Genomic DNA, 27,434 nt, shown 5'->3' with positions numbered 1-27,434 from the left:
CAAGCATGAGATAAAGTCACCATTGTGGGAATAATTCTTTCGTCCACAACGCCAAGCAGTTCAGAATGGCATGGACGAGATGTTCTTCCTGTACGAAGCCATGAGAAATCAAGACCTAAGTTCACGGTAGACATACTGTTGTGCTAGATGACTATATAAGCCCACAACTGCCTATAGTACAGGGTGTCCATAAAATCCGAGAACACTTATTTATTGCACAAGAACCAAACATTGCACAGATATCATACATGTCATTTTGAAGAGAAACCCTGGAAGTTTCTTTTCCCACGTATACCGATACAGCGTAGTTCGGTAATTTGCCGATAATAAGCGGTAGCCGCAAAAGTAGCGAGTTCAGGTATGGACTGATTTTGTGTGTGTTGGAGTTCGACAAAAACGAGTGTGGTACAGCTGTTCAACGGATGTTGAAAACTAAGTAAGGTAAGAAGCCACCAACAAGGAAGGCCATTTACCACTGGACAACAAATTCGTTACAACGGGTTGCTTGTGCCCAGCAAAGAGAAGCAGACGACGACAATGCCATGATGGGACGGGTATGGCACAATTCGATTACCGTATTGACGTCTGCCGGGTCACTCTTGGTTTGCATATCGAATGTTTGTAAAAAACTTTCAGGGATTCTCTTCAAAATGCAATACGTATGACATCTGTACAATGTTTAGTTCTTGTGCAATAAATAATTGAAAGTATTCCCGGACTTTATGTACACCCTGTATTATTGTGCTATGTCAATAGAGCTAAGAACTTCTAAAGCTTTGAAGTCTTCTCCGTGGGTCATTCTGAGCACTGTGAAAACGGGCATGCGCCAAATCAGTGGATAAAAGGAAACCCGGAGTACTCTGAGCCGTTATGTCGGCAGCAGTTCAAGGAATGTGTGCCGGGCACGCTGCAGTGTCGCCTACTGCTAGCTTTCACGTCTTCTCTCCCATTTGAGCCAGTGCTGCGCTACATATGCAACTCCAATCTCCAGTCTTAAAGTGAAATATTAATTACCGGTAGCAGTATCACATGAAGACATGACAGCGCTGTGTACGTTCATAAGAAACGTGAAACACACAGACGAGATGAAACACCTAACCTTCACATGTTGCATAGGAAAGAACTACAGTAGGCTGCAATGAAAGTTTTCGCCTCCAGCGACGAAAGAATCACTAGAAGGAACCTCAGTTCATACAGAAACTTATTCTATCCGAACTTCCGAACACAGGGATGGCCTCTGTTATTTCAGTATCTAAGAATCTGTCCCGATTTCCCAAAATTCTGCCTTACGATTACCGCGTTTTATCTGGAGTACCATTAAGTCAGGGCAACTCACTTGCCTAATCGGGTGCATCTTTGGAATACCCCCGAGCGTCATTAGCGGTCGCTCCTGCAACCCCCCCCCCCCCCCCCCCAAAGATACGTAAAATTCTCAAACCCTGCTGTCCAGAAATTTTGGGACTCAGCTCTTAACATACGCTACTGCAGTCTTCGCCAACGAAGAGTTTCACAATTATACTAGCCTTAAAAAGGTCATCAATCCGACTACTGTTTATAACAACAGTGGTTACCTCAGAAGTGAATGACCCAGCTAGTTACTGGGGGACCTGCAGTTTAACGTGGATTCCAAACCATAACGGTTAAATTAAGACGAGCAGTTGGGAACTCATGTTTGCCTTAGTTTCAAAGAGCTGAAACATTTAGTCACTGTACAGTTTACGCCAAAAAACGAAGACATCTAATAACACAAAGCGTATTATTATGCAATTTAACTTTACAGCACAGAGTGTAAAGAACTTCTACGGAACTTTAATTTTCGAACAAAATGCTGTCTAAATTTGCATATGGTGTTTAGTGACGCTACCACTTAAAGAATCGATAAACAAACTGATTTCCTGCGTACTAATTCACCGAGAATTTAAGGAAGCAACCCTACTGCTGGTTAAAACTTGCTAACACCCACTCCCGAAGACTCGTGCTCACAAAGATGAGCAAGAAGGAAAATCAGCCGGAACACGTCACCAACGCCGACGACTGTGTGACAACCGCGCTCAAAGGATGGCATATTTACGAGACTTTCATTACGACACTGCCAGCACAACCACCGACTGCAAGATGATTCTGTCCGCATGCGTGCAAACTCTAAAATAGAGGTGACGCTACGCACAGCATTGCGTCACGGAGGTTCCTCACACGTTACCAACGGATTAACGTAGCATTAGCACACTTTTGCACGGTCAGTGGAAGGCGAAAAAATCCACAACTTCGACAAAATCTCTAACTTGTCACCAGCCAATATGATGGCATTTCCATGTTTCTAAATTTTCTGTTTCTTGAAATACTCTAGTTTCGCACGCATAATATACTGGAAAATATCTGTCACTGACAGACTTTAATGTTCGGGATATTTATTATGCTACTACGGGTACAAAGTTATTGCTGAACTAAACCACACGTCTACAAACAGCACCGCTTACGTCTGGAAGGCTTTGCTTCTATGTGCAGAATTACAGCTACAGCTACGGAAACAGGGTTTATTACGTGCACTGAAATACAGCAGCATCTGTATCTTTGGGTTAACACATTAGGACAGCTATACCTAAACAGTTACAGCTCTAAGGAGCGGCAACCTAGCAACTTACGCATTATCACAGTCTAAAATGCGCTCGGAAAGACTATTATATGACTCCTGAAGATTAGTAACGTGTACGATCATTTTATATGTTCAAGTACCCGCAGAAATTACTTTAAAAGTGCGTGTCCTGTGAGTTTACAGAAGTATTTGCTAAATATATTTCGTTCTCATCGCCGAGCACCAGCGCAACTGAAACCACAAGTTTCCCGGTATTAAGACATTTCCTTCATTCGATGTTTCCCGCCAGAATGTCTATCCGTTTGTAACATTCCCTATCGCAATGCGGCCAAAAAATTTGTATGAAACTATTCGCATATATAGTGCGTTAACCAAGTAATTCAATTTGGAAAATATTTGTGTATTGCAATAAGACAGCCAAAAATACGTATGTAAAAGCTCCACATCGTGCCACCAAAGTCAGTAATAATGCAAAATAAAGTACAACTACGTCATTTATTTACCCTGACCCACAAATGTATGAATGTGTTTGGAACACTGCCAGTGGAACCGCTAGAGGAGTGGTTACTAGCTGACCTTGCTTCCAACAGGTAAGTGGGTTTACAGTAAGTTCTCTCAACATAAGCAAAGATTTGAGGAAGAGGACACTACTGATCTAATAATCTTACTACAATTTGCAATTTCTTACCAAATCGGGATCATCGTCATAAGAATCTCTCCTCGTCAGCTTACGAAACATCCTGGAGAGCATGTTCTCAGGCTAGCATGCGTCAAATTTAAAGAGTGACCATTATTAACAGCTCCATTAAATTCTAAATTACATTAATTACTTCTAAGCTACATCTCTTAAAAGGCCACTCTCACTTTTAACTCCTACACTAGAACGGTCGCAGACGACTAATCAGCAGATGCTCCGGTGCGAACGCGTGAGAGCAATTACTGTAATGCTTTAAGGGAGAACTAGCACTTTAGCTGTGTGCTGCCGGCGCCAGGAGCGAATAAGCGTGGATGACTTAGGCCCAAGGCAAACAAATAATACGGATCATAGCGTTTCCCCAATTGTGAATAGCAAATTTTCTCCGGGTTTGTAACCGAAAGATTACGCGCTATCGAGTAATACCTTGTAAATATTTCTCGCAAATTTCTTGGTACGGTTAGAGTAGGCACTTTGACGAATCAAAGTTATGGAATGCTAACGGTAATATAGCGCCACGAAAACCGAACTAAAGTGCCTTAAGAATGTTTCTATATGTCAGTTATTCGCTTAGGGATGGAAGACTAGGACAGGCAAGTTTTCGTCTCAAACCAATCATCAGAATTTCGTCATCGCACATGCACACGGTGAACAGGGTTCGAAAGCCTACGTAACAAAGTGAACATCGCACTGTTCCAGCATCATGACCAATCCACACTAATACATACCATACTGACCACAATCGTGATGTAGTTCCAAATACACTCTGCAGTACTTTCCGCTCGGTACCGCCGAATAAGAAATGGAAAGTAAACGTCAGAAGGTGTGCTGGCTGATTTAAAAGTAGTCTTTAAACTTGTTCAAGTGAGAACAGACTTGTCACTTGTGCGAGGCTTTAGCTGCAATGAAAAAGCCTTGCCTTCCTTATCAATTTATGCGGCAGGGCGTGTTTTTGTAGAGGTTACCTAACTTAGTTAATTCAAAATTTTGCTTCCAATCTGAGTATAGCGTTAATAGATTGAGGTATTTTGCGCCACTTAGTTTTGAAAGTTGCGCTGAAAGTCTACGCACACAATCGAAATGAAGTGCCGGCTTAATTCAAAGAGGTGCTAAACAAGGCGGCGGAGCGTCGTGGCGGCTGGCGCCAGCCTAGGCGGCGTTGCCGGCGGCAGGTGTTTGCTCGCCGAGCAGACACGCCAGCCCGTGCGCCACGGGGCCAAGGACTGCTCGCACGTTCGAGCCGCAGATAAGGAGACGTGGCGGTTTATCTTGGCGCCGCATCGGCCTCCCTAGCGTCCCCGGCAAGGCATTTGGAAGATACTTCACGTTTTACGCCAACCTAACAACGGCTCAAATGGTGCCTAATGCCCGATGTTCCTTTTGTGAAATTTGTTATCTGGAATTCCGGCAGATGCTTGACTGACTGCGATCGAAATGAAAATTTCACTATCCGAGCGAAGAATGCGTGACTATCCATCAGATACCGCCTTATCCTCGAGGCAGATAGCCGGCGACTATTACAGATTGCCGTCAGTCAGCTTCACGAGCGTATGACGGTACTGGGTACAATCAGGAAGGTCATGTATCAACACGTTTGATGGCTCCTGTAAAAACGAGAATGCATCTGAACATGCACCTCTAAGACACAGAAACAATCGGAGTCAACTAAAAGTGCTTTTTCCAACCTAATCAGCCAGCCGTCGTTATAGCAAGTTAAGAAGGATGCGGAAAAATCTTAGTTCTGATTTAACACCTATCAACAGCAACAGAGCCGCAGCCCTACGTCTGATCAGTTTCCGGAGACAGCTGACAAACACTTATTTCCTGAATACATTATCACTATGCAGAAGAATGCGCGCTGATTTGGAACTTCCTGGCAGATTAAAACTGTGTCAGACCAGGACTCTTGACTTCTGCCTTCCTCTGGTAAATGCTCTACTGACTGAGCTATCCGAGTTTAACTCACGGCCTGCCTTCAAAACTATCCTACCTCCGTCAGTACCTCCCAAGCTGCAAAAAAGTTCCCCCATATAGTGTCATTTCTCTACAATATACTTACTTTATGGAGTACTAATCCCGCAAGTTGTGTGTGTGTGAACTCGTATGACATTTTAAACGTAAGGCATATGTACAGGCCGAAGTAGAGCTGAGAGGGAGAGAGTGGAGCAGTTTCCCGTCAAAGGCAAAGGCAATGGACCCAGGTTGGAATCCCTGTCCGGCACAGTTTTAATCCGCCAGGAAGTTTCAGACTAGAGATATTTCACGTGGCAATCCCAGAAGCATTTACAATCCCTTGGTATATTTAAATTATTGCTACGTAATATAAGTTGTGTGTCACCAATATGCCTATGAATGACTCCCTAACTCACCCATTTGCTATAAATGCTTGTTTAAAGAGCTTTTAAATTTCTTTTAAAGTTTCGGTAAATCACACCACATTCAGGATTGTAATTACAAAATCTTCAGAAGTAGATATTTTTTGGCGAATATAGACCTATTATTGCCTTCAATATTGTTGACAACGCAATTTGAACCGCCTGCAGCATGTGCTTCTGCGTATGATTCGTTATATAGATAATTACTTCACATAATATACTGATGTGTTTTTTATTTCTTCTTTGTATCTACTGACGGACGGTCTGAAGATGACCAGACTGGTCGAAACCGATTTAAAAAACGGTATATTGAAATGCTCAAGTGACTATCTCAAAAATATTAAAAACAATACGTCCCACACTTTTTCTCCAAAAGTGTCAGCTTTTACCCAGAGACAGGAGCGTATCAGCTGCCAGAGTGCGAGCACTACTTTAACGTCTAGGGGCGCCAAAGTTAGACTGACTAGCTAATACAGCTCTAGTATTCGTAAATTTATAGAACTAATTTTGGTTTAGGATTGCCGGAAACAAAAGCAGCGGCAGCATTGTTACCCGTCATATTTCGGCTGTCTCGCCCCTAAACGGCGTTTCCTGCCCCCCCTGGACAAAACTGCATGTGGTGTCCAGTACAGATGGGTATTTCCAGCATTATTACTTAGAGGAGCCAGTTAATGTGAGTCGAGTCTTTAGAAGACTGTCACTTATGTTTATGCGTAAAATAAAGTTATGCAGTAGTTTTCAGCAGAAATTAAGTGGCTTACTCATCGATTGTGCACTCAGGCTTCGGCCAGTGCACTCCTTGCATTCCCGGACAGGGACATCTCTTCACACACACTGCAACCTTCCGCTGCTGGGTTACATCTTTTCTGTCTCCTATACGGCTTTGACCTGATCTTCCGAGCGCCGACTTGGTACTCCCTGGGGTGAATTCTTGAGTTTTCACTCCCAGGCGATTTCGACCGCCCTTTGTGCTTCCTGACAATATATGCACTATAGGTGCCAACAACGATCTTTCTTGACACACTGGCACGTGGTTATGCTTCCTATCTCTCTGCAATGATGCGTCGCTCCAGTTTACACTAGCCCGAAAATGCAGTGAAGGTTTTACTTAATTTTTGTCAAGCTTTCTAAGGAGCCAGTACACTTTGGTAGCAGCAAAATAAATTCGAAATTCTTCAGTTATTTTCCACACATCACAATGTGGTACCAAAGATTCGTTAAGTATGTTGCTTGTTATGTTATTAATAGAAAGGATTTTTTTCTGTTCAAATTCTGATAAACAACCGATACACAAAATTATTCGTACCCAACTGCACGGTTCCATGCTTACCAGCAGCGGCAGTGCACATAAAACAATCTTCCTTGGCTGTCTGTGGAAACACTGACAGGATACAGACTCAACTTTTATGACAAAACCATTTCACTAATTTACTCTGTAAAGCCTGACATTCAAAACACTAAAATTTCACAGTAATAACTGACAAGACGCATATTTGATTCATACTGCACTCTTCAATCTATAGAGGACGTTCAGGGCATTTGTAACTGGAAATTTGGCGCACTGGTTTCTGATGAAGTAATTTCGACCGACATATAAATTGCCTCTTTTTGTTGCTATCTGTTTGAACCACAGACAAAGCAACATACGTTAAGTACTCAATCTTATGAAAAATACCACCCTTTCATACGACTTTAAAATAATATTGTTAATTTAAATTACTCCAAGTCAGTGTCAAGATTCGATCTCGTCAAAAATAGTGGGATAAAACAACTGTCCCAATTTACATATTTTGAGTGATTGGATCTATTTCCTGTTTTCTATATTTTCACGTAACTAGGCTATAATAGTTCCAAATTTGAACTATATAACTTATGCAAACCCACAAAATTCCGATTCATCCTTATTTATTTTAATGGTAAAAAGATTAAAAAGCGGTCTAACATTCATTTTCCAGGCAATCACAATATTCAGAATTCTGATTATGTGACTGTGTGCAATATACAGGACGAAACCGCGTCGTCCTATACTCTATTAGAATTAAACCACGGGCGTCTTACATGGACAGCGAATGCCACTTCCAACAATGCATTTAATGTCAGAAATGTATCCAGTCAACGAAATTTACGTGTTTTAAGACTAACGACACAACATAGTGGTTTGTTCTTTTTGTCTTTTTAACAGAATCGTTAGTTATCTATGTCTTTCTTTGCGCAGCCTTGAGCTCTTATCTATCCTCAATGTGATGAAGAACCTCTACTTCTGGCATGGCGCGTCATGGAGAAATGTTTGGACTGAGCAAGTTCCGGCGTGAGACTGACGTCACAGCCACACGCCCAGTGTATTTCTGTAACATCCCGTTGCCCGATTTATAATTTTATATCCACGGCGGTGTTACGTCCTGACAGCTAAACACTGCCAGTTAACTGTAGAATTTTGCTGCACAAGCAAACGGACAAGCTAAGTCTCAACCAACGGAAGCACACATTGAATTTTCCGTCACCGTGGCTTTAATAGCGTTTATCATTTATTAACATTACTACTGTGTGCAAGATTTGTATTTTATTAACGCGGCATTCATTTACTTTGCGCTCCAGATCTACTATATTTGACTTCCACCACTAAAACACTCAAAACCTTTTCTCAACAAGCCTTCGCAGTTGGTGAAGGGAACCACACTAATGCAGTTTAGCAGAGTCAACAGCATAGTTCACAGCTTTTGGAAACGTATGCTCTATCACTGTAATATGGACTAAGCACTTCAAAACCAGTATACTAAGCTACTACCGTATTAACAAATTTTACTGAAACATGCTAAGTTTAAACTGAAAAATGGGTCTGTAATTTAACGTGGCGGAAATATCTGAATTCATTACATGTATCAAGGTAATTAAGTGTACTAACTATACTACAACTTGAAACATCCACATAAGCATAAATTCACCGTCCCCAAAGGCTAATTTGGCATGGAAACTTAGGCCGGTTGTTCACATGGTCGTGCACTGAAAGAAGTACTGAAAACATCTGATCTTTATATGGAAAACCCCAACCAGATAAATTTGAAAATTATTCAATCTCGAGAAGCAGTTGAAACATTCAAGATGAAAAGCGGTTGTGAATTTAATCTGTAACACCTTTGGCCGAGGAGTTCCTTCTATCTCCAGCCTCAGTATGATAGCAACACCAATCCAGGTGGAGAAGTCAGTTTAAGATCCAACGACGAGTTCATTACCCAAACCAAAGGATTAAATTAGCATCGTAACACATTTTCGAAGGAAATTATTAAAACGGCGGTTTAGACAGAATTATTAGTATTAACTCAAATTTACCTACTGGACCTAGTTGGAACCTTACTCCATCACACGGAAGTTTTGTAGAGTTCCTGATGTTGACTGGCGTAACCATGAGTGGAGGACATTATCTCAATAGCAAGTCAGACTGACATGTCGATTGACAGTGTGTAACATGAAGCTACAAAAATAAAAGTGTGGCTGAAATTTACGGCATGTACTCATTCTTCAACAGCTGAGCAAAGATGGACAGGAACAAAATAAAGTACCGGAAAGTATTTTATAGTCACGAACGATGGCGGTCAATTTAGGCTTGTTCTGTTCATCAACGCCGCGCATTCTCAGACAGCCAATGGGCGATCAGTAGTTTCTTGGGCGCTCTGCTGCGAATGTCGTTGGCAATGTGAGTATTAAACGAGATCGTAGCGAGTAATTCAAGGAATTTTTATTCCATCTGTTGCGAGTTATCGTTAATGGTGGTGGTAAGCGACAAATTATATGAGGCATGGGCAACCTTGGTGATCCGGGGGCCTGATTATATACTTCCTTCAGCTCGTGAGCCACATCGTCATGACGTGACAGCAACACAGCAACACTCCTGGTGCGTTAGTCAACACTTTAGCATCCGTAGCTTTAATGTTTATGTGGAAATGTAATCTTTTGAATAGCACCCCTTTCCAGAGACCCCACCCCAGCAATTGCGTCACAAATCTTGTTTTTGAGAAAAATGTTCATTTTTAGTACGGGCGGAGGCAAGGAACGCATCGTGGGCGGGGGCACCAGTGACGGTCTATGGACTCGAGAAATGCTAACCCAACCTGTCGACCTTGCAGGTGCGGAGTCACCCGGTGACCGCATATGAGTCACGAGTGACTACACGCACAGTATTGAGAAATCTTGGAGTGGCGATCACTGAAGCTTTTACGTTCTCTCTACGCAAAGGTGACAAAGTTGATCACGAAAAGGTTATCGAACGGCTGTTTTTATCCAAGTATATTGTGTGAAGACTAAACTTGCACTCTAGTTCTGCAACACGCTTACGCTCCTAAGATAGGCACAGTAACATAGGTTCCGCACAAGCTGCAAATAAGTGTTGAATTTCCTTTGATCCAGCTTGAGGCCGAAAATGCCCTCACCGGGAAGTAATTTTGTACGTCCTACATCTTCACAATGAATATGACTAGGCGTGTCAATGAATGTGAGTACAAAACCCGAAGGCTGACATTCATTACAGTGCTTCATTTATACAAAAATACGGAGTTTACAGTATGACTTACTCCACGCTAATGTTAACTTTATTAATAAACAACTGTTAGTCGATGCTTAGATTCGATGAAGATCGTACCGTCTACAGAAAGATCTAGCCTAGTAAAGCACTACTGTTCTCGAATCAGCCTTTACTTTTAATTCGTCTGACATTCAGACTAAAATTAGAGATTTTAGGATATGAGTTAAAAACTTCCGGGAATAACTTCCATGGTACTAGGGGAGCCGTGGATGGCAAAAGCTGTAGGGCACAACAGTGTTTGGAATATTATGTTTTTGCTAGTGGTGGTGGTCATTCCGAAGACAGGTTACATGCAGCTCACCACGCAAGTATCTTGGGCAAGCCTCTTCACTTCCAAATAACTGCTGCAAACTACAGCCTTCTGAATCTGCTTACTGTATTCATCTTCTGATATCGCTCTACGATTTTTACCTCCTATACGTCCTTGCAATACAAAACTGGTGATCCCTTGATCTCAAATGTATCCTATCAACCGATACCTTCTTTTAGTCAAGTTGTCCCACAAACTTATTTTCTTCTGAATTATATTCAGTACAACCTCATTAATTACGCGATCTGTCTGTCTTCACTATTCGCCCGTAGCACATTTCAAGGCTTCTATTCTCTTCTTGTCTGGACTACTTATCGTCCACTTTTCACTTTCATACAAGGCTACACTCTAGACAAATGCCTTCCGAAAGACTTCATAACAAATTTACATTCGTTGTTATCAAATCTTTTTAAGAAACGCTATTCTTGCCATTGCTAATCTGTATTTTATATCTTCTACTGTGGCTACCAGTTATGCTACTAACCAAATAGCAAAACTCACCTACTGCTTTTAGTGTCGTTCCTAGTGTAATTCTCTCAGCATCACGTGATTGAATTCAGCAAAATTATATTGTACTGTCTGCTTTTTTTATTGTTTGGGCTCTTAAGGATTACATGAAATATTTTGTCTTCTTTCTCTCTTTCCAGTAGTTTTGCATTCTCCCATTCTGTCCATACTGCACCTGTCTTCCTTTGTTTTCTCCAGGAAGCCCTTTGAACCTTTCACCTGAACTATTGCTTTGAACTTTCAAATATTTCTTCCTCTATTATTTCCATTTGTTCAGGTCTGCTTTAACTTCTATTCCACACCAGTAATGATTTTGGGTTACTGTCAAAAAGTTGACAATTTGTTACTCTTTTTCATCTGCCCTTTTTATTTGTCCATGGAGTACATTTCTCTTCTTCATGGAGTCTAATATTGGTTCTACTTTTTTATAAACTACTTTATTTCCATTTTCAGTAATTTTTGGTATCAAGATTTTTCCTTTTCTTTACTATTTACTTAATTGTTTAGCTATAAGTCTTAATGAATGGCATTCTGAAGCTGTAGGGCATCCTGGTCTAACAGTGTGTCTACATATATCTCCACGTAAACAACCTTTCGTGATTCTTAAACCACAAGTTAGTGATTAAAATCGTGTTCTGTGCAAAATTCTACCAGGCAGTTTCCTCTTTCATTCCTTCCCCAGTCCATATTCATCTATTTTTCCTACTCTTCCTTTTCCACTACCCCCCCCCCCCCCCCAAAAAAATCTGATTCTCTTCTGTTAACTATCTGAACAATTTCTCTCATCTTAATTTCTTGAATCTGTTAATCTTCTGCAGAGCTAGTTGACATACAAACTTATTGTTGCGGATGTCAAAATAACTTACCTGCCTTCCAATTTTCTTATTGATTATTTGACATATTCTTGCATTACTACTATTATTTTGCGTTTAGAATCCTTTACTCACCTGACGAAGTACTGTTGTTCCTGCTAACAATCTTCACCAATTCCCACAATATCTGGTCTCAGCCTAATCATTTCACTTCGAAAATTTAAAAACTACTTATTCAACTGAGGGATGTAACATCTCATCTGTAATACACCAGTCTTTCTGATGAATATACCCAACTGATCACAATAGCCAACAAAATTTTTCTTTTTCTGTTACTGATGTAGGAACAGCTATTTTTCAGGTGTGCTGATAAAAGTACTAATAAAAAATGCAAGGTTAGCTCATGAATTTTTGATAACCTGACATTATTGCCTATATAAGCTTCTACATGTATGTACCTTTGTGTCATCCTCAGAGGAAGATCACTGAAGGTGCAACCACTTCACCTGGGATTTGTAGTTTTCTGCTGGTGACTCCCTGATTAGTGTCCAGCATAAATCAGCTGGTATCTCATTTCAATGTCCGAAATTTTCTGGTGGAAGCATTCTCCAGTTGTCGGGAAACAAATCTAAGTGGGAATTTAGGAAATTTAAGGCCATCTTGCATCTTAGTCTACTGTAGCACTGCAGAAGAGTTGCCACAAGATCCTTTGTTTTCTACCCTCATCTTTCCTAGAAAATGTGTTGACAATTGAACAAAGGCATCCCAAGCTAACTTTTCATCAACGCCAGGATGGTGTAGAAATGCTCATTTTTTTACAGCTTGCATATTTGGGGACACAAAGAAGACTATTTCCACCTCACTACTTAATGGAAATTTCTTGTGCAGATAGAGAAATGCTTCTCCACTTTTGTCAATGGAGTTTAAGTTTTTTATTAGGACAAACTTTATATTAAGAGCAGGGAGAATTATTTTCTTAGATTTGACAAGTGCTTTGAGCGTCCTGATTCCAGTGATTTGAAACTTTGGCCACTCTTTTTACAATGAAGTGCTTTGGGCAGCTATACCAGAGGCTCACAAAGCCATAGCATTTTGCGTAGCGGCTCAGGTAATGTGTCTTATACTATCAGATGCCTGGAAATTAACCATTTACACTTTGAACAGTTCAACTGCAACAGCAACTGTTTCATGTTATTACATTTCTTTCACGAAAGGACCCAATCAGACTCAAAGGTAACACACTGCCATTACACAGTAGCACACGTCTGAGACACACGTTGGACGTGTCTATGAATATCTTACACTATTCACTTTTACACTGTCAATGCCCACCACTGACAGTCCCTGGACATCACCAGAAAATACAGAGTTCTTTCTCCTTTTTAAAAAAGGGAGTAATCTCATAAGGCAGTCACATTTACCATTTTACCAAGACAATTCCACTGTTATACTCTTCTTGCCAACAAATCAGCTTTACCTTTTGGCAATTCCAGATCTCTCACTAGGTTATTAAGTTCACACATTTCTGAATCTCTGCACATTCATCATTACACAAAATCAGGATTTTTCAAATATCTGGGTTTTTTGAAGGTGATGCTGCAGCACTAATTTCACTACCACCCTCATCACTATCACAATCGGGTGGGACAGGAGCAGGCAGTCTGTACCCATTAAGCACTGGTATCATGGTACATTAGGATATGTCAAGGAAAACTACTTGTAAATGCCATGTGTTAATGGTGTTATACAAAAGTTACAATCATTCACACAGTTTGATTGTTCTTGCCAGATTATGAGTATAGCAAAAACAATGGAAAATCTTTCATGATTCAGCCACAAATAAGGCCTCAAGATATGCAACATATGTGAGGAGCCCAGGGCTTGTCCTGGGCCCCAGTTTCACAGCCAAAGTCCTCGTGTCGTCTTCCCCTTGTTGCTACGAGCCAGGCTAAAAATGACAAAATACACACAGCTATTATTGACAAACCTCATTCTGTCTGTCAGTAGTATTTCGAAACCCATAAGAGAATGGGCTGACAATGCATGTTAATAAAATATAATTAAATGTAACCCCCTTTAAATTAGGAACGAGAGCCAATTCAAGAATTTATTGCTTTCGTTATCAGCATGGCTGACAAACACTTATTTCAGCCCTGTTACATTTTCACTGTTGACTCGTAATCAAGGGCACAGATTAAGAGGTTAGTACAGGTGCGGAAATTGGCGGGTCCCATCAAAGACGCCAACACACTATAAAAATGATTATAAAGATGATATTCCAAACTCCGGTGTTCGAATCGGGTCATTCTAACAATGGGCTATGAACCCAAGGGTATTGTTCATGTGAGTTAAGTTGCTATGGAAGCCTACGTTACATTACACGCAACTACAACCTGGATCCAGAGCAAACGTTATTACACTAGCTACCTATTGCCCTAAGTGATGATAGTGCGACGAGCGACCTCGCTCATGCCTCTCAGTCAAAGTCCAAGCATTGTTATTTCAACTTGGGCGCAACGCTCGCAATGTAGCAACAATCCAGTACAAGGCAAGGTGGTGAGACCCGCCCCAGCCACAAAAAAAAGGAGAAACAGATGTGCGGCTGAGCGCCTAGCGCGTAACGGGCGCGCTTACTTTTCTCCGCAGCTTTACTGCGGTGACGTCATGCTAACTACTCCCACGCTCACGTGACTCAACGGCTCCGGCTGCCGATACAGGGCGCTGCCAAGTGCTTCTCTTCAGACGACGCTGACATCACCGACGGACCGGCGGAGCTCTTTCGCGCCGAAACGTCAGCCCCACAGGAAACCAGGGTGTGCTCTGCTGTTACCGTCTGCCGGACGCCATTTGACAAGCGAGTCATGTGGCGTATTTCTACCAGGCGATATAACCAGCTGCAACTAAGCACTGTTATTCTTATGAACTATCAAGCACGGCAACTGCTTGTTCAAGCTAACACCTCCCGATGGAGACAGTATTTTAGTACTCTCATTCAAATTAATTTCCAGTAGTAGTAACATCGTTGTATCATCTCGGTAAAGATAACCAAATGGTATTTTACTGCAGACTAACACTATCGAAAGGTTATCTTGTTGGTCGGTACGAAGGCCTCTTTCGATGAAACAGTGATAAGTTACTATCAAACGAAGCATCGAATGGTTGCTGGCACTTCTAAAGACGATGACACGCACTTTAATTGTTAAAAGACAACTGTATTTTCCATAATTTTCTGTGATTTTACAATCAGATCCAATGTTGTGAGATTAATAAGAAGCGGGTTCCTACGTTCTGTACAACAATATGTGAGTCACTTGTTCGTGATGCCGTTGTAACCATCACTGCACCAGTGGGAATATTGATTACACACATGCTACATGACATTCAATGTGTTATTCTACACTGAACACAGACTAGGTGACTTTTAGAGACACTTATCGATTCGTAAATACCCACCTTAAATGAAGGCATCTATGGAAGAACGTGCTAACAGGAGGCAGACGAGTGACATTCATTGCAAGTTATATGTTGGTAGAATTCAAATACATGAACAGGAAGCATTTAAAACAAAATTTATACAGCAGACAGTTTTTTTTAGAGGTACAAATGGAACCACTTGTAATCAGCATCTGCTGCACTCTAAAGAAGAACGTGATCATTAACTTTTCCGCAACTGAGGGTTAGCACATTTTCTTCCGACGACTCTTTCAAACAGATGCTGCCACTTTCATTCTCTCCAAAACTTAAACCACGCTGCCATTGGGTCAGCGATGAATACGGATCGGTCTCATTCATCAGTGTGGTGCGCCGAGCATAGTTGGATACAAAGCAATTACCCCACGCGCTTGTCAATTTGGCAAGATTTCAGATTAACTCATTCAGCTTCAACCGTTCTGCGGACTATGTTTGCTCCAACGTGGGCGCTGTAAAACGAGCGTGAGTCACTGCTCACACAAGCAAGCGCAAACGAATGAAGTTACTTCACACTGCCATCGACTTCTCCCTGCAGCTGAAAGGAAACGACGTTATTAGACAGCTAAGACGTTACTCTCAAATTTTCAGTGTACCACGTATGGTGAGTCGCTGCGTCAGGTCGAAAAGAACTACAGAACGATAGCCTTCTGAGGAACCACCGGGCTTCTGCTCTGACGACGCTGGGCAATGACACACGTGTATGTGGAAACAGTTTTCTTATGCAAACAATTCTAAAGTACCAGTACACAATATCGATTTATGGATCAAAGTCCAACAGATGGCTACCACGACAGTAGACGGGGCTGAGTATTCCCCGTTCACCGATATTTACAAAATCGATGTTTCAAGAGCGATAGTCCGGCCTTTGAATCATTAGTGGAAACAAAATATCGAGCTCCGTTATCGGAAGAACTCAGGTTTGGCTACTTGTAAGAATATCAATAATTCTTTCGTCATTAATCTTTCACTGAATACTTTTCATAACGACACCAGCACGTCTTGTCAAACACTGACATGGCGAGATGGGGTCGGGGTAGGGATTGGGGTGGAGGGGAGGGGGGAGAGTATTTTTGAACTAACTGGCTACTGTAGCAAAGCTTGGACTAACGCCTTTCATATATCATTTATTTCATGCTTTCTAGGTATGAAGTAACGAGCGTAATTCGTTGGTAGTCGAAAGAAAAACTAAATTTGATTCAAGAAGAAAATATGCGAACTAACAGAAAGATCTATTACTGCTCAGTTGTGTGACAGATCGCCTTCTAAGTCCGTTAAAAGTATGGAACACATCGGTAAAGAAAGAAGTCGCAGTTGCTACATCGTCAGATTCTGGAAGAAATAAACGGGATTTGGTGTTAGCAACAAAACAGACTAAAGAGAAAACCTCTCAAAAATATTTTACAGCCCGTGGAGAAAGCTGTGCGACATGTAATGTTTATTGCTGTTATAGGTTTAACAAATGTGATACTGATGCATTTTTATGTTCCTTTTCACGCCATTTTACAAATTCGTCATTTAACATGGAAGTTTTGTGGTAGACATCATCTAACATCAGTATAGGGCTTTGATTATGAAACCTACATCGGCATCCCTGGTTTGTCAAAATCTTTACAAGCAGCGACCTTGAAGACACGAGTCTTAAGAGACTTTCAGTCATTACTACTGATGGTCCATAGTTATCGCGCCCTCGAAGCAGTGAACTTTAAACAGCGCAATTAAATTATCGGATGAGATAAGACTTACAGAAGGAATCGATGGAATTCTTAGAGAACGCATTCCCAGCATCACTAAAACTGTAGAAGCGTACTTAGCAATGCAATCAAACTATTATCTCAGCGTAGCAATTCCCAAATGAAGTAGCATACTATAATTTGCGATAATATTAAAAAGAATATGCAACAAACGAAATTTCCATTTCTTACCTGAGTTTTACTGAAACTTTGAACAAATTGTTGAATAAGGTAAACAAGTCAGCTTATTAGATAGTAAAAGGTACTTCAACTTTATTGAGGGGTCACAGCTGTAGCAAATTTTCGCAGACACCATGTTTTACATGTACCACAATCCGGTAATTCTGCAGATTTTTCCAAATTTCTACAGCTGCTGTATCAAGTTCGCTCCTGATATGAGCGTCCTCTTATGAGTAAACTGAGTTACGGAGACGAAATATTTGGTTGCACTTTCAGAAAAAACTAGATATTTCCCAAACCAGAGTTTAACAAAATGGACAGATACCGCATGCCTGTCAGAATGAAGTGGTTACATGACTAAAAAATTCCCGAGTTAACAGTGACAAAGCAGTAATTACCCTCTAATAACACTATATCGGGCGTACTGTATTTACAAGGTATACCCAGCTGCCTTAAAATATTTGTGGAAATTGTCTCCGAAGTATTACGCCGCTGTTGTCTATCTTCCAAATTATCCGTGACAAGTTTTGAAAAATCTTTAGGTCAGTACGTTTATGACAGTTTTACATTAGTAACCTAGAGACGAATACGGAACGTTTCCAGTTAGATAAGATCCATCATGCAGTATATGAAACATGCATGGCAATTCCCATTTTATGACTACATACAACGCCAAAACTATTATTTCACTGTTCCAATAGGAACAGGCTACGTACGAAGGACACATGCGAAATTTATTTTTGAGAACACCTTACCTTCTTGTACAATTTTATCCACGTCAGGTCCCCCTTGCTGTCAGTGTACTGTAGTCCGAAGAACCAGACCTCACGCAGACCAATCGTTTTAACAACTTGGTCAAACAGCTGTTTCCCAGTCGTCGTGTGCTGGATGGAGAACTCCAGCTCCGCGTCCATAGTCGTCACGCGGACGTTCATCTGAAATACAGCAACGGATCAGCTTAAAACATGTTTCAAGTATTTTTACCTCCAATGGTAGTTCCAAATTTACTTAGGCTATTATATGTAGTCCTCACTCTCACCTTACGACATTAGTCTGCTTCAGCACTTTGTCTACAACAACTGAAGTGAATGGCAGAGGGTAGTTCCCACTGTACCAGTTACTTGGGGCTCATTCCACTCCCTTCAGGAGGGGGGGGGGGCCGATAAGAATAATTACACCTCGCACAGTTTTCGAGTGCGCTTACCTTGTTCCCAATATTTCTTGTAATTATGAAAGCAGGTTTTGTTGGGATCGTTTGCTTCTATCAACAAGCGACCGGTTGGTTTTTCAGAATCTCCGTAAAAGTTTCCCAGGGTCGAGCAAGTCTATATGCAGCCTTCTCATTTCTAGATTGATTGCATTTTCCTAGTATCCTATCAATTAACCGACGTCTGCCACCTGTTTTACCTACGACTGAGTCTATCTGATCGTTCCATTATACAGGGTGTACATGAAGTCAAGGAACACACTATTTATTGCACAAGAACTAAACATTGTACAGATGTCATACATGTTGAATTTTGAAGAGAAACTCAAAGTTTTTTTACGAACATTCGATATGCGAACCATGAGTGAACTGGCAGACGTCAATACGGTAATCGAATTCTGGCCATATCCGTCCCAGCATGGCATCGTCGACTGTAGCAGTCGCCTCCCGTATTCTCTCCCGGAGATCTGCTACAGTACGTGGCAGAGGCGGTACACACACCATATCTTTAATGTGTCCCCACAGAAAAGAGTCACACGGAGGGAGATCTGGTGATCGGGGAGGCCATTTCATGAAACGGCTGTCCCCCTCTGTAGCCCGACCAATCCATCAATGCAGCAAATCCGTGTTCAGGTACCCACGAACTTCACGATGAAAATGGGGTGGAGCCTCAACCTGCTGAAAGATGAACGGAGAGTCGGACTGCATTTGAGGCATCAGCCATTCCTGCAACATGTCCAAGTAGGAATATCCAGTGACAGTGTTCGCTCCATACCTGAACTCGCCATGTTTGCGACTAGCGCTGACTATCGGCAAATTACCAAACTACGCTGTGGAGATTATATATACTTTCAGGGCTTCTCTTCAAAGTGACATATGTATGATATCTGTACAGTGTATGGTTCTTGTGCAGTATATAACTGAAAGTGTCCCCGGACTTCACGTAAACCTTGTATATCCCTACAAATTCCGACATTCAGGTAGAAACCAATTGATAAAGAGTCTAATGCCTTTAAGCTGCAAAGTTTGTGTCGAAACCCATTTTAAACGATCTGGCAACTGCCTTTAATATTTCGTTGCAAGATAAACTTCAGGATTTTTAGGGACGAGTTGCTAGGAGTTTCTGTAGCTTGGCATGTTCCAAACCAGCCGCCCTGATAAAAGTATCGACGCAACACGACAGAACCGCCCTAAGTACACTGTTAAGACTTTCTTGAAAAGTGTGTGTGTGTGTGTGTGTGTGTGTGTGTGTGTGTGTGTGTGTGTGTGGTGTGTCGGTGGCACACGCCCACTAGCACGTATCACCATCAGTGACCGAGATAATTACGCCCATGCTTGCTCTATCAATTGGGTCACCCGGGAACGCCTGACGAACGATTCAACGCGCTGCATATGAATGGAATGTTACTCATTTGAGTTCGTGTCGTCGTCCAGTTTACCTAATCATCTACACCGCTAGGAAGTTCTCAAAAACACTTATCACTTAACCAACAGTTATTTCTGGCGCAATTTTGATTAACATTGAACATTGAGAAATTCCTCCCCTCTTAACGTTTATTGGTTTCGAAGCACATATGTTTGTTTAATTTACTGTGCTCTTTAGAAATCTAACCCATGTAACGTAAAACAAAAATATTAAGCTGCAGTCAGGATGGAAGTCTTACTGAGCGTTTGTACTTTAAGTAGCGCGCATCTGCTTTCTTTACATCTTAGAACTATTTACTAATTGATGTCTAATTCATGTTCCTGTCTAACGACAATATGCATCTCTTATTCCCATCCACATTACGTTAATCATAATAAAATCTGAAAAACGAGTTTCGGATTGTAAAGGTTTCTGTTTATCTTAGCACTGGCTTTTTGGTCCCGTAACGATAGCTAGGAGATTTCAATAAAAATTAGTCTTTTGCACCAAGTTAATTTGAAAGAAAGGAAGATTTTATGACGTCCACAAGAGACTCTCTAACCCACACTGAAAATATGCCTTAGGATGCAGTGCAAATGACGTTTTAGAGGCCAGTTAAAACCTGGGCCTTAGGTGTAGGATCCAACTACAAACTGCTGGTACCAGCATTAGGGCGCAATACATAGTCTGACATCAGTCGGCATACTAGCATCGCTATCAGACCACGAGGTAATGAATTCAGTTCAATGCGTTCTTTTGGAATTTGAATAATTTTACAACTGGAATTCACAACAGATACCAAACATATCTCCTGATTACCGCGGCCATATAAACAGTTGCATGCTGCATCACCCGAAGAAAGAAGGGGTCAACCATTGCTAAAACTACCCAACATACGAGCACCCTTAGCACGTGTCTTTACTAATTTACAAGCCAGGTGAACTGCCCAGCTGAGCTAAAGTCGATCGCTCACTTAACACGTGGAACAGCTGCTTACATGGAAGCAGCAACAAAGTAAATTTTGAGACACCTTTCCAAATTTCTTCTACGGTAGGTATTTCTTTATTCGTCGTATCAGTTCATCGACTTTAGTCTGCGGTTTACTACCAAGGTACTGTATATTTAGGATTACATGTTTACTTACAGCAGCATAAGCAATATTAGCTCCTCAGGGTAACTTCAATATGTCTCAAATTTAGGTTTTTGCTAAACGCTGCCAGGGTGTATTGACCGTTTCCTGGAACGCACCACCGTCGCCTATGAACCCCGTTTTGTGTCATGGGGATAGTAGAAATCAGTACCACGAAGGGCAACCCTTGTCAAGAAGAACCTAATGAGTTCTTCGACAGTTGGTGACACGGAATATTTTTTTGGAAACTATGGTCCATCCATGGCCTTCACGATGCTAGGACAAGACCAACAAATTGTGAGCCTTCTGAGGTCAGACAAATGACAGACCAGGGTACAAAGATTTCTTAAACAAGATCAGACTATATCAGCTTGTAGACCACAGTTCAGAAACACAAATTTGGCAGCATGTTCTTTCACATCCATTACACATCGAAGTATGGATACTTCTATCTCTTAGTTACAAATAAAACTACAGGGTATCTTCCTTAACAATAGTCACAGCGCAATTAAAAACCATTCATTCTATTTGGGATGAATAAATCCATCAATGGTTCATCTTGACGGTTAAAGAAAATCAAATTTTCTGGAGACCAGGTTGTCATTCCGACCAATGAGCCCCACTGCGAATGCTGTTCTCTAATACGGGATGAGTTGGCTGGCGTTCGTAAGCCACTGGAAGTCGCCCTGACTACTAACTATTGGTAGCTGCTGCGAATCGGCGTGTTGGAAGAAATCTAGTGCCGCGTACCCGTATTACTGATAGAGGTACCTCCGGTACCACCTGCTCCTGTGGATCCTGTCTCCTCTGCAGACAGTACACCCTCTGTCATTACCTGTCCACTTGACTGCGAGTGTCATGTAAATGGTAGATCTAGGCGTCCTGTACAGGGTGGGCGTGGAACAGGGAGGGCTCAGGGTGTTGTACTGATCACCCTATCCAACAAATCTGAGGTGCTGCCTTTTACTGAAACAACCTGAGCCAGTGGGACTCACCTCACCGTTTCTGGGGAAACCTGTTTTGTCCGGTGTCAAGACGGCAGTTCGAAAGTATGGCGCATGATGGTACCCCTTAGAGCAATAGCAGCAAGGCACAGCAAAGGGCACCAGGTGTCCTCAGTGTGTATGCCTGTGAGCCTCATTCAGCATGTTTAAAGAGGCTATTCCAGCACCCAGTGAGAGACCAGGGAATAACCAACCGGTATTGTGCCGCACATTTGAACAAATGCTACCTGTCGTCTGGGCTCTGAGGTCCTAACTGGGCCATTCCAGTGACTGGCAGAAAATACTGAGAATTGGCATGGGGTTTCGAAGAAGCTCAGAAGTTGCATCTCTGTCCACAGAACTCACCGTAGCCCTTTGGTTCTGAGTCGAGTGGATGGACTGAACCAGAAACTTCAAAGGTTCTGTAACAAGCTAGGCTGCGACTTCCTGAACTTGCGCATTAGGGTTACGAATGTAGCGCTCGATACACAAGGTTTTTTTATCGATTAGGTGATTCTACATCCAATACATATGACAGCTGTAGAAAACGCAGAACTATCAGTGTAAGAAAAAAAGAAATGCCTCACAGAAGTGACTTAACATCCTCACTGCTGACTGCCGAAGCATTACCAACGAAGTGCCTGAGTTTGAAGCACTTTGGAAAAGCAGTGGAGCTCATAATACTAGGTACAGACAACTGGTTAAAACCTTAAGTTGATAGCAATGATAGAGTGTGTGTGTGTCAAATGGACAGGCCACAGGTATATAGAAGATGTATTTGTTGCAGTAGACAAGACACTCAAGTCTTGAGACAGAAATCGAACCCGCTCGTGAGATTTTTTGGGTAAGACTCATTTTAAGTAGTGAGCATAAAATGACAACTGGGTCCTTCTATCGCCCGCCATACTCTTCTCCAAGTGTAACCGGAAACTTGCCAGAAAACCTCAGTTCACCTGTACGTAAGTTCGCCAATCATACTGTAATCATCGATTGAGGCTTTAATCGTCCAATCAATTGCGAAAATTAATTTCCTTAATGCTGGGCGTAACAAGACATCCTGTGAAACATTACTAAATGTCTTCTTTGAACCATATTTAGGAAGTCCACTCATGATGGAAATATATTGGATCTAATGGCAACAGACAGACCTGACCACCTTGAGGATGTACAAACCGGAACTGGTGTCAGTGACCATGACGTGGATATGGCAACCATGGTTACCAAAGCACAAACTAGAGCTACAAGAAGCAGAAAGACGTGTTACATGTTCAGTAAAGTAGATAAAAATTAGTGGTGTCATATCTCAATGAGGAACTTTTAAACTCTGAGCACAGGGCAGGAGCATGTAGGGAACCTAAGACTCAAGATTACAAGAAAAATTGCCCGTACACTGGGTAGATTTTTATCCAGAAGAACGTTCATAATGGGAGGGAACCTCAATAGTAAACAGTCATTGTCAAGAAACGTCTAAGAAACAGATTACTGCATAAAAAGTGTAAATGCGTGAAGCCTCCAATGGCTACCGTAGCAGAATAGTGTCAAGAGATCTTTCACAAAACCCAAATAAATTCTGGTCGTATGTAAAGACTGGAAGTGGCATCAAAGTCAATGTCCAGTCCCTAACGAATGGGACAGGAACAAATTGAAGGTAGCAAAGCAAAAGCTGAAATGCTTAACCCTGTTTTCAAATGGTCCTTTACAAACGAAACCCCCAAGAGAATTGGCCATAGTTTAATCCTCGTACCTCTGAAAATATGAAGTAAGTGTTAGTGGTGTTGAGAAACAGCTGAAATCGTGCAAACTGAACAAAGCTCCAGGGCAAGATTGAATACCGGTCAGTTTCCATACTGAATTTGCAGCTGAGTTAGTTCCTCTTCTACCAATAATCTTAGATCCTCTCTAAAAAAAAAAAAAAAAAAAAAAAAAAAAACCGTGCCCAGTTCTTGGAAAAAGCGTAGGTCACAACCGTCTACAAAAAATGGTAGTAAAAGTGATCCACGAAACTACCGGCCGGTAACCTTGACATCGATTTGTTGAATCTGTAACCATATCCTGCGCTCAAACATAATGAGGTATCTAACATAAGACCACCTCAATGCCGACCAGCATGGATTCCAAAAACATCGCCTCTGTGAAACAACTCACTTCTCACAGAACGTACTGAAAGCTTTGGATCAAGGTAGTCATGTAGATGCAGTATCTTTAAATGCAGAAAAGCATTTGACTCGGTACCACACCTACGCTTATTTTCGGAAGTCCTATCATATGGGCATCATGTGAAGTTTGTGATTGAGGATTGAGGACTTTTGGTATGGAGGACGCACCATGTTATCTTGGATGGAGATTAGTCGTCAGCTGTAGAAGTAACTACGAGTGTGCTCCAGGGAAGCGTGTCTAGACACTGTTCATGTTCTATAGTAATGACCATGCAGACAATAGTAACCTCAGACATTTTGCAAATGATATATGTAACGAAATACTATCCGAAAGAAGCTGCAAAAATACTGTCAGATCTTGAAGTGGTGCAACGATTGGTAACTAGCTTTAGATGTTCAGAAATGTAAAATTGTGCACTTCACAAAACGAAAAAAGGTATCCTATGACTAATATCAATGAGTCACTGTTGGAATCGACAAAAGGGCAGCACGAATGGTCAGAGGATTGTTTGATCTATGGGAGTGTCAGAGATACTGAAGGAACTGGGCAGGAAGACTAAGATGTAAATAAACTATACCGAGAAAGTCAAAGTTTCAAGAACCAGCTTTAAATGAGGACACTAGGAATGTAACAACCCCTACTATCGCTAACATAGGGAACGTGAGGATAAGATCAGTATAATTATAGCACGCACAGAGGCATTCAAATAATTATTTCTTCCGCGCACCATACGTGAATGCAACGGGAAGAAATCCTAATAACTGGCACAACAGAACATACACTATGCCATGAGTTTACCGATGTCTTGCAGAATGTAGATGTAGACTAAAGGCATTTGGAGACGCCAATATTTCTAATGCCTGAATTACAGCCACAAAAATCTTATTCCCGTTCTGTATGCAACAGATACAGAAACTTATTCAGTTCTTACTCCGGTGTTAAAACAGCCTTACAAAAAGTTAGAAATACACTGAAGCGCCAAGAAACTTGTACAGCCATGCGTATTTAAATAAGAGATATGTAAGTAAACAGGCAGAATACAGCGCTGCGGTCGGAAACGGCCTATATACGACAAGTGTCTGGCGCAGCTGTTACATCGGTTACTGCTGCTACAATGGCAGTTTATCAACATTTAAGCTAATTGGGACGTGGTCTTATAGACAGCGCACGAGCTATGGGACACACAATCTCCGCGGTACCGACGATGTGGGGATTTTTCCGTACGGCCATTTCACGAGTTTACCGTGAACATCAGGAATCTGGTAAAACATCAAATCTACGACATCGCTGCGGCCGGAAAAAGATCCTGCAAGAACGGGACGAACGACGACTGAAGAGAATCGTTCAACGTGACAGAAGTGCAACCCTTCTGCAAATTGCTGCAGATTTGAATGTTGGGTCATCAACAAACGTCAGCCTGCGAACCATTCGACGAAACATCATCGATAAGGGCTTTCGGAGCCGAAGGCCCACTCGTGTACCCTTGATGACTGCACGACACAAAGCTTTACGCCTCGACTGGGCCGTCAACACCGACATTGGGCTGTTGGTGACTGGAAACATGTCTGGTCGTATGAGTCTCGTTTCAAATTGTATGGGGCGGATGGACGTGTACGAGTATTGAGATAACTTCATGAATCCCTTGACTCTGCATGTCAGCAGGGGACTGTTCAATCTGATGGAGGCTCTGTAATGGTGTGGGGCGTGTGCAGTTGGAGTGATATGAGACCCCCGTTTCGTCCAGATACTACTATGACAAGTGACACGTACGTAAGCATCCTGTGATCACCTACATCCATTCAAGTCCATTGTGCATTCCGACGGACTTAGACAATTTCAGCAGAACAATGCGACAACCTACACGTCCAGAATTGCTACAGAGCGGCTCCAGGAACACTCTTCAGAGTTTAAACACTTCCGCTGGCCACCAAACTCCCCAGAATTGAACATTGAGCATATCTGGGATGCCTTGCAACATGCTGTTCAGAAGAGATAGCAGATCTCCGCCCCCGCGTACTTTTACGGATTTTTGGACAGCCTTGCAGAATTCATTTGTCAGTTCCTCTAGCACTACTTCAGACATTAGTCCAGTTCATGGCATGTTGTGTTGCGGCACTTTCTCGTGCTCGCGGGGGCCCTACACGGCATTAGGCAGCTGTAACAGTCTCTTTGGCTCTTCACTGTAATACCGGAACGAACGCCCTTAAAATAGTAACAATATCTACACTGTACTAGGGACAAAGCTGGCTGAAACCAGTAGTAAATAGTAACAAAATTTGAATTCATATTGGAACGTATATCGCAAATAGCTTGAGAACTGGTGGCAGAGGCAAGTTTATAGCCACCAAAAACATTAACTCGGCTGGTGAAATCGGTACAGATTTTGAATTCGAAATAATTTTGGTTAAGACAGGTGTTAAAGGTGCACCAAACATTCATATCGGAAGCTTTTATACACCCCTGCCTCACAAGCAATAGTGGCGTAAATTTCCTTGTCTAGTCATACTTCTAGGTGGAGATTTCTACTACCAGCTATAGAAGTGGCAGACTCAAATGATTAGTAGTAGGGGGCACGGAACCTTGTGAAATTGTTTAAAGTATATTACCTGAAAATTACCTTCAGTAGATAATCAGAGAAGCGACTCGTGAAGATGACATCTTAGACTTGCTAGTGATAAAAGACCCAAACTTTTCGCCTCAGTTGACATAGAATACAGAATAACTGATTACAAGGCCGTTACAGCAACAATAAATACGGCTGAAAATAAGGATACCAACGAAGCCAGAAACATCTTTCTGCTTAGCATGAGCGGTAAGAAAAGTTTCAGATTGCATGAGCGGTCGGCACGAAAATTTCATCGATCATTAACAATGCTGAATATCAATTTAAGTTCAAAATTATTGTACAATGATCTTTCGACAGATTGGTGTCAAACTTGTAAGGGATAGGAAACACCCGCCATGGTTCGACAGGCATCTAAGGAAACTGCTACAAAAGCAAATAAATAGCTTCACTGCTAATTTAAACGTAGTCAAAGTCTCACAGGCAGAGGTTATACGAAACCAAAATTAGCGTTGGGAGAGCCACGTGCTAAGTGTTCAGCGATTTCGAAAGCCAAATTCTGTCCACGTACTTCACAGAAAATCCTACGAAGTCTGTGTTAAATCAGTGAACGGATCGAAGTCATCTATCCAGACCTTCTGATTAAAATGGCAGTGAAATGGACGGTGACGAAGAGGCTGAAATTACTAAGCGTCCTTTTTTCACAGAGGAATATCGCACTGTAGAGCCTCTTAAATCGTTG

General features: G+C 41.8%; 1 protein-coding gene across 2 annotated transcripts in view; it reads right to left on the bottom strand.

Annotated features, from left to right (window-relative positions):
• Positions 1-27,434, bottom strand: part of LOC124617025 (moesin/ezrin/radixin homolog 1) — a 90,374-nt gene that overhangs the window by 32,339 nt on the left and 30,601 nt on the right. For both annotated transcript variants that reach the window (XM_047145233.1, XM_047145232.1), the window contains one exon: positions 18,004-18,183. In XM_047145233.1, coding sequence (XP_047001189.1) covers positions 18,004-18,183 — 180 coding nt within the window. The remainder of the gene's footprint in view (positions 1-18,003; positions 18,184-27,434) is intronic.

The sequence above is a fragment of the Schistocerca americana genome, chromosome 1 (assembly GCF_021461395.2).
Source record: "Schistocerca americana isolate TAMUIC-IGC-003095 chromosome 1, iqSchAmer2.1, whole genome shotgun sequence".
Lineage (NCBI taxonomy): Eukaryota > Metazoa > Arthropoda > Insecta > Orthoptera > Acrididae > Schistocerca > Schistocerca americana.
Note: the sequence above shows the minus strand (reverse complement) of the source record. Positions and strands in the feature narration are given on the sequence as shown.